The following is a 16,115-nucleotide window of genomic DNA, read 5'->3' on the forward strand; positions in this document are numbered from 1 at the left end:
AGTGTGTGTGTGTGTGTTTGTGTGTGTATATATGTGTGTGTGTGTGTGTGTGTGTGTGTGTTTGTGTGTGTATATATGTGTGTGTGTGTGTTACCTCCCCAGGATCTCCAGCAGTTCAGCGATGCCGTTGTGATGTTCTGTCTCATAAATAAATCTGAAAAAAATTAAACCAGTTAGACCGACTGGTTCTACATGTGTTCTGCTGGTTCTGCGTCAGTGGTTCTGCTGGTTCTGTGTCCGTGGTTCTGCTGGTTCTATATGTGTCTGTGGTTCTGCTGGTTCTGCGTCAGTGGTTCTGCTGGTTCTGTGTCCGTGGTTCTGCTGGTTCTATATGTGTCTGTGGTTCTGCTGGTACTACATGTGTCTGTGGTTCTGCTGGTTCTACATGTGTCTGTGGTTCTGCTGGTTCTACATGTGTCAGTGGTGCTGCTGGTTCTGTGTCAGTGGTTCTGCTGGTTCTACATGTGTCTGTGGTTCTGCTGGTTCTGTGTCAGTGGTTCTGCTGGTTCTGACCTGTAGAAGATGTTGTTGATCTGGCGGCGGATGTAGGCCCGGAGGCCGAGGAACTTCCCGTAGATCCGGTGCAGGATGGTCTTCAGGAAGTCTCTCTCTCTCGGATCTTCACTATCAAACAGCTCCAGCAGCTTCACACACAGTCAGAGGAGAACATTACACATCTGGACCGCAACATCAGGACCTGAACATCTGGACCTCAACAGCTCATCACACCGCAACATCTGGAACTGAACTGCTCATCACATCCAAACATCTGGACATGAACAGCTCATTACATCTCAACATCTGGACCTGAACATCTGGACCTGAACAGCTCATCACATCTCAACATCTGGACCTGAACAGCTCATCACATCTCAACATCTGGACCTGAACATCTGGAACTGAACATCTGGACCTGAACATCTATAACTGAACATCTGGACCTGAACATCTGGACCTGAACATCTATAACTGAACATCTGGAACTGAACATCTATAACTGAACATCTGGACCTGAACATCTATAACTGAACATCTGGAACTGAACGTCTGGACCTGAACATCTGGACCTGAACATCTATAACTGAACATCTGTAACTGAACATCTGGAACTGAACATCTATAACTGAACATCTGGACCTGAACATCTGGACCTGAACATCTGGAACTGAACATCTATAACTGGACACCTGGACCTGAACATCTGGACCTGAACATCTGGACCTGAACATCTGGACCTGAGCGGTTCTTCTTACCGACATGACAAACTTTTGGTCGATGTATTTTTTGGCAACGTTGGGCTGAAAGTCCGGAGACTCCAGGAACCGAAGGAAGAACTCGTAGACCAGCTGAGGACAAGAACACAGAGAACATGTTAGAACCGGGTTACTGGGGTCTAAGGTGAGGTTAGAGGAACCGGTCCTGGACCATCAGTCTGTGGTTCTGATGTTACTATACTTCTGACACATTGAGAAATATAGTAACATCGACATCAACATCGTCCTGCACCTAGAACCCTGGTTCCTCTGTTCCTCTGTCTAAAAGGCAGATAAGGTTCCTTTAAAGGCTCCTGATAAGGTTCCTGATAAGGTTCCTTTAAAGGTTCCTGATAGGTTCCTCTAAAGGTTCCTGATAGGTTCCTGATAGGTTCCTCTAAAGGTTCCTGATAGGTTCCTCTAAAGGTTCCTGCAGACCAGCTGACAGCGTACCTGCAGGTGAGGCCAGGCAGCTTCCAGCGTCGGTTCGTCCTCTTCGGGGTCGAACTCGGCTCCGGTCGGGTTAGAGGACGGAGGAAGAGTCCGAAACAAGTTCACTGAAAACTAACACACACACACACACACACACACACACACACACACACACACACACACACACAGACACATATTACAAACAGCTTCCAGAGTGAAAGCAGGTACGTGTGTAAAACACAAGTGAAGTGTGAGATACCATAAAGCTGGTGTGTGTGTGTGTGTGTATATGTGTGTGTGTGTTCTCACCATGAAGACGGCCTCGGGGTAGATGCACTCCGTCACCACCTCGCTGTTGTGTGTGATGTATTCGACCATCTCGTTGAGTCCGGCTCGTTTCACCTCTTTGTATTTCAGGTCGCTCAGCGGGTCGCTGATGAAGTCAAACAGAACGCAGCACTGACGCAGCTTCTGCACAAACAGCTCCTCACGGTCCACCGGGGGAGCATCTGGAGGAGGAGGAGGAGGAGGACGAGCAGGAGGTGGAGGAGGAGCAGCAGAAGGAGCAGGAGCAGGTGGAGGAACAGGAGGAGCAGGAGGAGGAGGAGCAGGAGGAGGAGGAGCAGGAGTAGGAGGAGAGACAGGAGGAGCAGGAGGAGGAGGAGGAGCAGAAGGAGCAGGAAGAGGAGGAACAGGAAGAGGAGGAGGAGGAGCAGGAGCAGGAGGAGGAACAGGAAGAGGAGGAGGAGGAGCAGGAGCAGGAGGAGGAGCAGGAGGAGCAGGAGGAGCAGGAGCAGGAGGAGGAGGAGGAGCAGGAGGAGGAGCAGGAGGAGCCGGTCAGTCAGAAGTATAGTAGTAAGTATAGAAGTTTAAGATCAACTTTTACATGTTCACACAGAAGGAGAACCAATGTTTATGTTAGTTTAAGGTCAGATTAAGGTCAGTTTAAGGTCAGATTAAGGTCAGTTTAAGGTCAGATTAAGGTCAGTTTAAGGTCAGTTTAAGGTCAGTTTAAGGTCAGATTAAGGTCAGACTAAGGTCAGATTAAGGTCAGATTAAGGTCAGATTAAGGTCAGATTAAGGTCAGATTAAGGTCAGACTAAGGTCAGATTAAGGTCAGATTAAGGTCAGTTTAAGGTCAGATTAAGGTCAGTTTAAGGTCAGATTAAGGTCAGTTTAAGGTCAGATTAAGGTCAGATTAAGGTCAGACTAACGTTACCTTTGAGTGCAGGGAGCTTCTGCAGCTCTCTGTTTCTGGTCAGGCTGAAGCGGGACGAGCTCTGGCGTCGCTCCTTCTTCACCAGCTGAGGACCTCCAGAGTATTTAATCTTATTGAGCTGAGTGGGAGGCGGGGTGCTGTTACTGGGACGCTTACTGCCACTCTGCTGCTGCTGGGACTGATACACACACACACACACACACACACACACACACACACACACACACACACACACACACACACAGACACAGAGACACAGAGACACACACACACACAGAGACACAGAGACACACACACACACACACAGAGAGAGAGAGACACAGCCACACACACAGAGACACACACACACACACACACACACACACACAGAGACACACACACACACACACACACACACACACACAGAGACACAGAGACACACACACACACAGAGAGAGAGACACACACAGAGAGAGAGAGAGAGACACACACACACACACACACACACACACACACACACACACACACACACACACAGAGAGGCATATTAAACATTGTGTTATTTAAGGCTCTATCATGTTAAACATTGTGTTATTTAAGGCTCTATCATGTTAAACATTGTGTTATTTAAGGCTCTATCATGTTAAACATTGTGTTATTTAAGGCTCTATCATGTTAAACATTGTGTGTTATTTAAGGCTCTATCATGTTAAACATTGTGTTATTTAAGGCTCTATCATGTTAAACATTGTGTGTTATTTAAGGCTCTATCATGTTAAACATTGTGTTATTTAAGGCTCTATCATGTTAAACATTGTGTTATTTAAGGCTCTATCATGTTAAACATTGTGTTATTTAAGGCTCTATCATGTTAAACATTGTGTGTTATTTAAGGCTCTATCATGTTAAACATTGTGTTATTTAAGGCTCTATCATGTTAAACATTGTGTTATTTAAGGCTCTATCATGTTAAACATTGTGTTATTTAAGGCTCTATCATATTAAACATTGTGTTATTTAAGGCTCCATCATGTTAAACATTGTGTTATTTAAGGCTCTATCATGTTAAACATTGTGTTATTTAAGGCTCTATCATATTAAACATTGTGTTATTTAAGGCTCTATCATGTTAAACATTGTGTTATTTAAGGCTCTATCATGTTAAACATTGTGTGTTATTTAAGGCTCAGGCTCTATCATGTTAAACATTGTGTTATTTAAGGCTCTATCATGTTAAACATTGTGTTATTTAAGGCTCTATCATGTTAAACATTGTGTTATTTAAGGCTCTATCATATTAAACATTGTGTTATTTAAGGCTCTATCATGTTAAACATTGTGTTATTTAAGGCTCTATCATATTAAACATTGTGTTATTTAAGGCTCTATCATGTTAAACATTGTGTTATTTAAGGCTCCATCATGTTAAACATTGTGTTATTTAAGGCTCTATCATGTTAAACATTGTGTGTTATTTAAGGCTCTATCATGTTAAACATTGTGTGTTATTTAAGGCTCTATCATATTAAACATTGTGTTATTTAAGGCTCTATCATGTTAAACATTGTGTTATTTAAGGCTCTATCATATTAAACATTGTGTTATTTAAGGCTCTATCATGTTAAACATTGTGTTATTTAAGGCTCTATCATGTTAAACATTGTGTTATTTAAGGCTCTATCATATTAAACATTGTGTGTTATTTAAGGCTCTATCATATTAAACATTGTGTTATTTAAGGCTCTATCATGTTAAACATTGTGTTATTTAAGGCTCTATCATGTTAAACATTGTGTTATTTAAGGCTCTATCATATTAAACATTGTGTTATTTAAGGCTCTATCATGTTAAACATTGTGTTATTTAAGGCTCTATCATGTTAAACATTGTGTTATTTAAGGCTCTATCATGTTAAACATTGTGTTATTTAAGGCTCTATCATGTTAAACATTGTGTTATTTAAGGCTCTATCATGTTAAACATTGTGTTATTTAAGGCTCTATCATGTTAAACATTGTGTTATTTAAGGCTCCATCATGTTAAACATTGTGTGTTATTTAAGGCTCTATCATGTTAAACATTGTGTTATTTAAGGCTCTATCATGTTAAACATTGTGTTATTTAAGGCTCTATCATATTAAACATTGTGTGTTATTTAAGGCTCTATCATGTTAAACATTGTGTTATTTAAGGCTCTATCATATTAAACATTGTGTTATTTAAGGCTCTATCATGTTAAACATTGTGTTATTTAAGGCTCTATCATGTTAAACATTGTGTTATTTAAGGCTCTATCATGTTTAACATTGTGTGTTATTTAAGGCTCTATCATGATAAACATTGTGTTATTTAAGGCTCTATCATATTAAATATTGTGTTATTTAAGGCTCTATCATGATAAACATTGTGTTATTTAAGGCTCTATCATGTTAAACATTGTGTTATTTAAGGCTCTATCATGTTTAACATTGTGTTATTTAAGGCTCTATCATGTTAAACATTGTGTTATTTAAGGCTCTATCATATTAAACATTGTGTTATTTAAGGCTCTATCATGTTAAACATTGTGTGTTATTTAAGGCTCTATCATATTAAACATTGTGTTATTTAAGGCTCTATCATGTTAAACGTTGTGTTATTTAAGGCTCTATCATGTTAAACATTGTGTTATTTAAGGCTCTATCATGTTAAACATTGTGTTATTTAAGGCTCTATCATGTTAAACATTGTGTTATTTAAGGCTCTATCATGTTAAACATTGTGTTATTTAAGGCTCTATCATATTAAACATTGTGTTATTTAAGGCTCTATCATATTAAACATTGTGTGTTATTTAAGGCTCTATCATGTTAAACATTGTGTGTTATTTAAGGCTCTATCATGTTAAACATTGTGTTATTTAAGGCTCTATCATATTAAACATTGTGTGTTATTTAAGGCTCTATCATGTTAAACATTGTGTGTTATTTAAGGCTCTATCATGTTAAACATTGTGTTATTTAAGGCTCCATCATGTTAAACATTGTGTGTTATTTAAGGCTCTATCATGTTAAACATTGTGTGTTATTTAAGGCTCTATCATGTTAAACATTGTGTTATTTAAGGCTCTATCATGTTAAACATTGTGTGTTATTTAAGGCTCTATCATGTTAAACATTGTGTTATTTAAGGCTCTATCATGTTAAACATTGTGTTATTTAAGGCTCTATCATGTCAAACATTGTGTTATTTAAGGCTCTATCATGTTAAACATTGTGTGTTATTTAAGGCTCTATCATGTTAAACATTGTGTTATTTAAGGCTCTATCATGTTAAACATTGTGTTATTTAAGGCTCTATCATGTTAAACATTGTGTGTTATTTAAGGCTCTATCATGTTAAACATTGTGTTATTTAAGGCTCTATCATGTTAAACATTGTGTGTTATTTAAGGCTCTATCATGTTAAACATTGTGTTATTTAAGGCTCTATCATGTTAAACATTGTGTGTTATTTAAGGCTCTATCATATTAAACATTGTGTTATTTAAGGCTCTATCATGTTAAACATTGTGTGTTATTTAAGGCTCTATCATGTTAAACATTGTGTTATTTAAGGCTCTATCATATTAAACATTGTGTTATTTAAGGCTCTATCATATTAAACATTGTGTGTTATTTAAGGCTCTATCATGTTAAACATTGTGTTATTTAAGGCTCTATCATATTAAACATTGTGTTATTTAAGGCTCTATAATGTTAAACATTGTGTGTTATTTAAGGCTCTATCATGTTAAACATTGTGTTATTTAAGGCTCTATCATGTTAAACATTGTGTTATTTAAGGCTCTATCATGTTAAACATTGTGTGTTATTTAAGGCTCTATCATGTTAAACATTGTGTTATTTAAGGCTCTATCATGTTAAACATTGTGTGTTATTTAAGGCTCTATCATGTTAAACATTGTGTTATTTAAGGCTCTATCATGTTAAACATTGTGTTATTTAAGGCTCTATCATATTAAACATTGTGTTATTTAAGGCTCTATCATGTTAAACATTGTGTTATTTAAGGCTCTATCATGTTAAACATTGTGTTATTTAAGGCTCTATCATGTTAAACATTGTGTGTTATTTAAGGCTCTATCATGTTAAACATTGTGTTATTTAAGGCTCTATCATGTTAAACATTGTGTGTTATTTAAGGCTCTATCATGTTAAACATTGTGTTATTTAAGGCTCTATCATGTTAAACATTGTGTTATTTAAGGCTCTATCATATTAAACATTGTGTTATTTAAGGCTCTATCATGTTAAACATTGTGTTATTTAAGGCTCTATCATGTTAAACATTGTGTTATTTAAGGCTCTATCATATTAAACATTGTGTGTTATTTAAGGCTCTATCATATTAAACATTGTGTTATTTAAGGCTCTATCATGTTAAACATTGTGTTATTTAAGGCTCTATCATGTTAAACATTGTGTTATTTAAGGCTCTATCATATTAAACATTGTGTTATTTAAGGCTCTATCATGTTAAACATTGTGTTATTTAAGGCTCTATCATGTTAAACATTGTGTTATTTAAGGCTCTATCATGTTAAACATTGTGTTATTTAAGGCTCTATCATGTTAAACATTGTGTTATTTAAGGCTCTATCATGTTAAACATTGTGTTATTTAAGGCTCTATCATGTTAAACATTGTGTTATTTAAGGCTCCATCATGTTAAACATTGTGTGTTATTTAAGGCTCTATCATGTTAAACATTGTGTTATTTAAGGCTCTATCATGTTAAACATTGTGTTATTTAAGGCTCTATCATATTAAACATTGTGTGTTATTTAAGGCTCTATCATGTTAAACATTGTGTTATTTAAGGCTCTATCATATTAAACATTGTGTTATTTAAGGCTCTATCATGTTAAACATTGTGTGTTATTTAAGGCTCTATCATGTTAAACATTGTGTTATTTAAGGCTCTATCATGTTAAACATTGTGTTATTTAAGGCTCTATCATGTTAAACATTGTGTGTTATTTAAGGCTCTATCATGTTAAACATTGTGTTATTTAAGGCTCTATCATGTTAAACATTGTGTGTTATTTAAGGCTCTATCATGTTAAACATTGTGTTATTTAAGGCTCTATCATGTTAAACATTGTGTTATTTAAGGCTCTATCATATTAAACATTGTGTGTTATTTAAGGCTCTATCATATTAAACATTGTGTGTTATTTAAGGCTCTATCATGTTAAACATTGTGTTATTTAAGGCTCTATCATGTTAAACATTGTGTTATTTAAGGCTCTATCATGTTAAACATTGTGTTATTTAAGGCTCTATCATGTTAAACATTGTGTGTTATTTAAGGCTCTATCATGTTAAACATTGTGTGTTATTTAAGGCTCTATCATGTTAAACATTGTGTTATTTAAGGCTCTATCATGTTAAACATTGTGTTATTTAAGGCTCTATCCTCCAGCAGCATCACAGTGCTTCTCTGTGACTCTGCTGTATTGATCATTATTGATCAGCAGGTCAATAGAAGCTATTTTCAGTTTGCTGCTGAGCTCACAGTCGATTCTTCTCATTATTGATCCATCGCTGGGTTTATAAACAAGATGTTTCAGTGTCACTTTAACCTGGATAGATCATGTTAGTCAGACTCTGGTTAGAACTGGACCCTGCAGTCTGAACTTGGTTCTTTAACTTCTTGACGTTCTGCGGTTCTGCAGTGAGAACAGTTCAGAGTCTATGATGAGAAACAGCTGATTGGATGTGAAGGTTTTAAAGGAGCAGCAGAGTCTCGTGTCTCTGCTGCCTCTCAGTGAACAGCAGCAGCTCTGTGTGCACAGCGTCCTGCATCATGTGACATCATCATGTGACCTCATCATGTGACTGCAGGAAACACACACACTGTTTATAATGTGTCAGTGTGCAGCTCTCATCACGTGTCTCCTGAACATCTTGAACCTAAACCTGTAACATCAGAAGCTTCAAAGCTCTGCAGTCAAAGTTCAGCTGGAAGAAAAACCATCAGAGTTTCTGATTTCCAATTAAACATTAATATAAATATGTTTTAAGAGTAGAACTATTCTCCATATCCAGATGTTTCAGAGGAACCTTCAACCATCCAGCAGCTTTCTAACGGCTCATCAACACATTTCAGTTCATATCTAGATTTCTGATAACTTCACTGTTGTTAATATGAATATTTTCTCTGTGACAGCAAACTAAAGATTAGCTTCAGATAAACTGGAGTGTGTTGGTGGACAGTGTGGCTTCTGTCCTGGTTAGTGAGACTGTTAAAGTGTTAAAGTGTTAAAGTATTAAAGTGTTAAAATGAATATTAATAACAGTGGCTTGTTTCCATCAGACTCACCTCGTCTGAGTTATCAGCTGCAGCATCTTTCCCTCCACTGCTGCTGCTGCTGCTGCTGCTGCTGCTGCTGTTACTGTTCTTCGTGCTGCTTTTGGCAGATTTTGTTGTTTCCTGTTTGCAGAGAAAAAAAATAAAACATTAAATATTTTAGTATGTGGAAACAAACTGTGGACAATTAATAACACGGGAGGAGCATGAAGAGCAGGAAGCACAATGATACATTACTGTTAATAACACACAGTTAATAACACACAGTTAATAACACACTGTTAATAACACACTGATATATTACTGTTACATGTGTCTGTGGTTCTACATGTGTCTGTGGTTCTGCTGGTTCTACATGTGTCTGTGGTTCTACATGTGTCTGTGGTTCTGCTGGTTCTACATGTGTCTGTGGTTCTACATGTGTCTGTGGTTCTGCTGGTTCTACATGTGTCTGTGGTTCTACATGTGTCTGTGGTTCTGCTGGTTCTACATGTGTCTGTGGTTCTACATGTGTCTGTGGTTCTGCTGGTTCTACATGTGTCTGTGGTTCTGCTGGTTCTACATGTGTCTGTGGTTCTGCATGTGTCTGTGGTTCTACATGTGTCTGTGGTTCTGCTGGTTCTACATGTGTCCGTGGTTCTACATGTGTCTGTGGTTCTACATGTGTCTGCTGGTTCTAATGGTTCTAAATGTGTCTGTGGTTCTACATGTCTGTGGTTCTGCTGGTTCTACATGTGTCTGTGGTTCTACATGTCTGTGGTTCTGCTGGTTCTGCATGTGTCTGTGGTTCTACATGTCTGTGGTTCTGCTGGTTCTACATGTGTCTGTGGTTCTACATGTGTCTGTGGTTCTGCTGGTTCTACATGTGTCTGTGGTTCTGCTGGTTCTACATGTGTCTGTGGTTCTGCATGTGTCTGTGGTTCTACATGTGTCTGTGGTTCTGCTGGTTCTACATGTGTCTGTGGTTCTACATGTGTCTGTGGTTCTGCTGGTTCTGCATGTGTCTGTGGTTCTACATGTCTGTGGTTCTGCTGGTTCTACATATGTCTGTGGTTCTACATGTGTCTGTGGTTCTGCTGGTTCTACATGTGTCTGTGGTTCTACATGTGTCTGTGGTTCTGCTGGTTCTACACGTGTCTGTGGTTCTACATGTGTCTGTGGTTCTACAGGTTCTGCATGTGTCTGTGGTTCTGCTGGTTCTACATGTGTCTGTGGTTCTGCTTGTTCTACATGTGTCTGTGGTTCTACTGGTTCTACATGTGTCTGTGGTTCTGCTGGTTCTACACGTGTCTGTGGTTCTACATGTGTCTGGTTCTGCTGGTTCTGCATGTGTCTGTGGTTCTACATGTGTCTGTGGTTCTACATGTGTCTGTGGTTCTGCTGGTTCTACATGTGTCTGTGGTTCTACATGTGTCTGTGGTTCTGCTGGTTCTACATGTGTCTGTGGTTCTGCTGGTTCTACATGTGTCTGTGGTTCTACATGTGTCTGGTTCTGCTGGTTCTACATGTGTCTGTGGTTCTACATGTGTCTGTGGTTCTGCTGGTTCTACATGTGTCTGTGGTTCTGCTGGTTCTACATGTGTCTGTGGTTCTACATGTGTCTGTGGTTCTGCTGGTTCTACATGTGTCTGTGGTTCTACATTTGTCTGTGGTTCTGCTGGTTCTACATGTGTCTGTGGTTCTACATGTGTCTGTGGTTCTGCTGGTTCTACATGTGTCTGTGGTTCTGCTGGTTCTACATGTGTCTGTGGTTCTGCATGTGTCTGTGGTTCTACATGTGTCTGTGGTTCTGCTGGTTCTACATGTGTCCGTGGTTCTACATGTGTCTGTGGTTCTACATGTGTCTGTGGTTCTGCTGGTTTTGCATGTGTCTGTGGTTCTACATGTCTGTGGTTCTGCTGGTTCTACATGTGTCTGTGGTTCTACATGTGTCTGTGGTTCTGCTGGTTCTGCATGTGTCTGTGGTTCTACATGTCTGTGGTTCTGCTGGTTCTACATATGTCTGTGGTTCTACATGTGTCTGTGGTTCTGCTGGTTCTACACGTGTCTGTGGTTCTACATGTGTCTGTGGTTCTACAGGTTCTGCATGTGTCTGTGGTTCTGCTGGTTCTACATGTGTCTGTGGTTCTGCTGGTTCTACACGTGTCTGTGGTTCTACATGTGTCTGGTTCTGCTGGTTCTGCATGTGTCTGTGGTTCTACATGTGTCTGTGGTTCTACGTGTGTCTGTGGTTCTGCTGGTTCTACATGTGTCTGTGGTTCTACATGTGTCTGTGGTTCTGCTGGTTCTACATGTGTCTGTGGTTCTGCAGGTTCTACATGTGTCTGTGGTTCTACATGTGTCTGTGGTTCTGCATGTGTCTGTGGTTCTGCTGGTTCTACATGTGTCTGTGGTTCTACATGTGTCTGTGGTTCTGCTGGTTCTACATGTGTCTGTGGTTCTGCTGGTTCTACATGTGTCTGTGGTTCTACATGTGTCTGCATGTGTCTGTGGTTCTGCTGGTTCTACATGTGTCTGTGGTTCTGCTGGTTCTACATGTGTCTGTGGTTCTGCAGGTTCTACATGTGTCTGTGGTTCTGCTGGTTCTACATGTGTCTGTGGTTCTGCAGGTTCTACATGTGTCTGTGGTTCTACATGTGTCTGTGGTTCTGCATGTGTCTGTGGTTCTGCTGGTTCTACATGTGTCTGTGGTTCTACATGTGTCTGTGGTTCTACATGTGTCTGTGGTTCTGCTGGTTCTACATGTGTCTGTGGTTCTGCTGGTTCTACATGTGTCTGTGGTTCTACATGTGTCTGCATGTGTCTGTGGTTCTGCTGGTTCTACATGTGTCTGTGGTTCTGCTGGTTCTACATGTGTCTGTGGTTCTGCAGGTTCTACATGTGTCTGTGGTTCTGCTGGTTCTACATGTGTCTGTGGTTCTGCAGGTTCTACATGTGTCTGTGGTTCTACATGTTCTACATGTGTCTGTGGTTCTGCTGGTTCTTCATGTGTCTGTGGTTCTGCTGGTTCTACATGTGTCTGTGGTTCTGCTGGTTCTACATGTGTCTGTGGTTCTGCTGGTTCTACATGTATCTGTGGTTCTGCAGGTCCTACATGTGTCTGTTCTTCAGTCAGTTAATAAAATAAATAAATAAAGATGAAATAAATGAGCAGCCTGTTAGAGAGCTCCACACTGCTGACATCCATCACACTGACCCGGTTCTGCCTCCTAACAGCTGATCATAATAACAAACAGCTGATCATAATAACAAACAGCTGATCATCATAACAAACAGGTTAATAGGTGTGTTAGCTGCTAGCTTAGCATTCTCTGCTAGCGAGGCCTTAGCATCAGCTAGTCTATAATATAACAGCTGCTTTAACATCACTGTGCTGTACTGAAGCATAAAGCTGGTTCTGTGTGTGTCACGTGGCCGCAGACTCACCTTCTCTTTCTTGGTTTTGTTCGGCATCTTGGCTTTTTATTCCTCTCACCGAGGCTCCGTGATGTTCGTCCCCGGGACTCAGACGCTGTCACTCGGTCTGTGTCTGCTGCCTTCGCCCGCTCCCGATCCGAGCACGCTGATTGGCTGCTTGGAGCTGAGCTCTGCCCAGCAACGCGCGGAGGGATTTTTGTGATTGGTCAGCGGAGAGTTTGGTTGTCAGGGTGAGGCAGGGCTTCAGTCTTCCCCAGCAACACAACATCCCCAACCTGATGATGCTCCAACTGTCTGAGCACAAAATAATCATCTGTATCTGATGTTAATGTCACAGAAATATAATAAGTATTCAGATCCTTTACTAACAATAAAGTAATAACATAAAAATAAAATAATAAAATAATAAAATACTCCATTACAAGCTACTACAGTAAAAGTATAGTAGGAATTATGAGGGATGTAGTATGCAGTATCACAGTAAAAGTACTGCAGTACTATGAGTGATGTAGTATGCAGTATCACAGTAAAAGTACTGCAGTACTATGAGTGATGTAGTATGCAGTATTACAGTAAAAGTACTGCAGTATTATGAGTGATGTAGTATGCAGTATTACAGTAAAAGTACTGCAGTATTACGAGTGATGTAGTATGCAGTATTACAGTAAAAGTACTGCAGTATTATGAGTGATTACAGTATCTGTATAATGTAAAATGTCTTTTATTGATTTACTGGAAATCAATAAATACTGTATATTCCTTTAAAAGAACCAATCAGAAGACAATAAATCCCAATAAAAAAACATTTCATGAGACAATACAGATGTTTTAAAAAGGTTTATTCTTGAACAGCTGATGGAGACGATGAGATGACTCATGTATTGATCTGTTATCTGATGATGTCACAGGATCAAACGTTGGTCTCATGCAGAGTCAGCAGGACGACACCAACACTTCCTCTGTGATGATCAATAAGCCTTCTGTCAGGCTACAGATCACATGACAGGACGGCCAATCAGAGCCATGCATCCACCTGACAGCTGACGCATCACATGCATCATTTCCTTTGCTTTATTCTGTTAACATTTATAATTATCATGATTTTCTTTGTGTGAAATCTTTAAATCATTTCATATATTTAATAAATGTCAATAAAAAGAATGTCAGATACAAACAGAGTGAAACGAGTCTTTACTTCATGATGTTGTTTGTTATTGATCCTGATCGCTGAGTATTGACTCATCTGTCCTACTGTAACACTGTTATTATCTTTAACCTTTGTGTCGTCTGTTTTGACTGTTCCTTCCTTCTTTCTTTCTTTGCTTCCTTCCTTCCATCTTTCTTTCCTTCCTTCCTTCCATCCTTCTTTGCTTCCTTCCATCTTTCTTTCCTTCCTTCCATCCTTCTTTCCATCCTTCCTTCCTTCCATCCTTCTTTCCAACCTTCCTCCCTCCTTCCCTTCTTTCTTCCTCCCTTCCTTCCTTTCCATCTTTCCTTCTTCCTTCCTCCTTTCCTTCCTTCTTCCTCCCTTCCATCATTTCTTCCTTCCTTCCATCTTTCTTTCCTTCCTTCCATCTTTCTTTCCTTCCTTCCATCCTTCTTTCCATCTTTCTTTCCATCCTTCCTCCCTCCTTCCCTTCTTTCTTCCTCCCTTCCTTCCTTCCTCCTTTCCATCCTTCCTTCTTTCCTCCCTTCCTTCCTCCTTTCCTTCCTTCTTCCTCCCTTCCATCATTTCTTCCTTCCTTCCATCTTTCCTTTCCTCGAGGACAACAGGAGGGTTAATAATCCATTGGTTTGATCAGTGTATTAAATATTGAAGCTGTTTTCACATTTCTGCTTAAAAATGACTTTAAATAGTTTCCAGTTAATTTTCAGTCAGTAAATGAATCATGAGTTATTCTGCTCACTGATTCTTTTATTATAATTAGATTGTTAGATTTCCCTCCTGAGGATTAATGAAGCTTGATCTAATATTCAGGTTTTAATGTTCTTCTATTATAAAATGTCTCAGTGAGCCTGCAGCTGTTTAAAGGTTCAGTTACACATTTTATGATCATTTAACTTAAAATAAATCTCATCCCTTCACTCAGAGCTGCTGTCTGGTGCTGTGGCGCCACCTGCTGGTGAATATCAGATCATCACTGAGTGTAATTAACATGGAAACATGAAGGTTTCCCTGCTGTGCAGTGATGTAAAGATCCAGCAGGTTGATGGTGGATGATGTGATGCCTCAGTGAGGATCTGACTGATGCATTTAACCCTCCTGTTGTCCTCAAGTCAAGGAAGTAAGGGAGGAAGGAAGGGAGGAAGAAGGAAGAAGGAAGGGAGGAAAGAAAGAAGGATGGAAGGGAGGAAGAAGGAAGGAAAGGAGGGAGGAAGAAAGGGAGGAAAGGAAAGAAGGAAGGGAGGAAGGACAGAGGAAAGAAGGAAGGTAGTGGGGAGGAAAGAAAGAAGGAGGAAGGGAGGAAGGAAAGGAAGGAGGGAAGGAAAGAATGAGGTAGGGAGGGAGGAAAGAAGGAAGGAAAGGAGGAAGGAAGGGAGGAAAGGAAAGAAGGGAGAAAGGAAAGGAAGGAATGAAGGATGGAGGAAAGAAGGACGGAAGGAAGGAAGGAAGGGAGGAAGGAAAGGAAAGAAGGAAGAAAAGGGGATGGAGAAAACAGAAGGAGGGAGGAAGAAACTTCATGTTCCTTTTAGACTCTTATAAAGTTGTGAACCTTTAACGACAGAAACACAGAAACGAGACAAACTGAGTTAACTCAACTTTATTTTTTAATCACATCCAACATGAAACACTTCATATATTAACAGCTTCCATCTGTTAAAGGAACATTTCATCAAGTTTCTCTGTACAATACTTTGCTTTTTTGCATTTATGTCATCAGTCTTTTGGTTGTTGTAGCTTCATCATCATCATCATCATCATCATCATCATCATCATCATCATCATCATCATCACACTTTAACTGTCCAATCACCTGCAGAGCAACTCTCTCTTCTTCACTGCATAGAAACATTTTCTTCCAAAAAACTCATTTAGGTCATTTATTAACCTTTGTGTCTTCTTTCCTCCCTTCCTTCCTACCGTCTGTCCTTCCTTCCTCCTTCTCCCTTTCTTTCCTTCCTCTCTCTTTCCTCCCTTCCTTCCTCCATCCCTCCTTCTTCCTTCCTTTCTCCCTCCTTCTTTGTCTTTCCTCCCCCCTACCTTCCTCTCTTCCTCCCTTCCTTCCTCTCTCCCTCCTTCCTTCCTTTCTCCCTCCCTCCCTTCCTTCCTTGACTCGAGAACAACAGGAGGGTTAATTCTAAAAGATAAAAATCCAGCAAATGACAGCAGCTACGTCACATCAGAGGTAGACGAGAAAGTTATATACAAATAAAACAAGATAAAAAGATATAAACTACAGACTATAATAACATACTGAACTCACACTGACAGTAAAACACTGTAATATAAAATGTACTTT

The 16,115-nt window shown here is 39.6% G+C and overlaps 1 protein-coding gene across 1 annotated transcript in view; it reads right to left on the reverse strand.

Annotated features, from left to right (window-relative positions):
- Positions 1-12,777, reverse strand: part of ppp2r5d (protein phosphatase 2, regulatory subunit B', delta) — a 17,513-nt gene extending 4,736 nt beyond the window's left edge. The window contains exons 1-8 of the mRNA XM_062430472.1: positions 12,664-12,777; positions 9,250-9,360; positions 2,905-3,082; positions 1,995-2,194; positions 1,707-1,817; positions 1,254-1,346; positions 514-644; positions 95-154 (exon numbers count right to left, since the gene is read on the reverse strand). Of these exons, the coding sequence (XP_062286456.1) occupies positions 95-154; positions 514-644; positions 1,254-1,346; positions 1,707-1,817; positions 1,995-2,194; positions 2,905-3,082; positions 9,250-9,360; positions 12,664-12,690 (911 nt within the window). The 5' untranslated portion in view covers positions 12,691-12,777. The remainder of the gene's footprint in view (positions 1-94; positions 155-513; positions 645-1,253; positions 1,347-1,706; positions 1,818-1,994; positions 2,195-2,904; positions 3,083-9,249; positions 9,361-12,663) is intronic.
- Between the last annotated feature and the right edge of the window lie 3,338 nt (positions 12,778-16,115).

Source organism: Scomber scombrus, chromosome 12 (assembly GCF_963691925.1).
Source record: "Scomber scombrus chromosome 12, fScoSco1.1, whole genome shotgun sequence".
Lineage (NCBI taxonomy): Eukaryota > Metazoa > Chordata > Actinopteri > Scombriformes > Scombridae > Scomber > Scomber scombrus.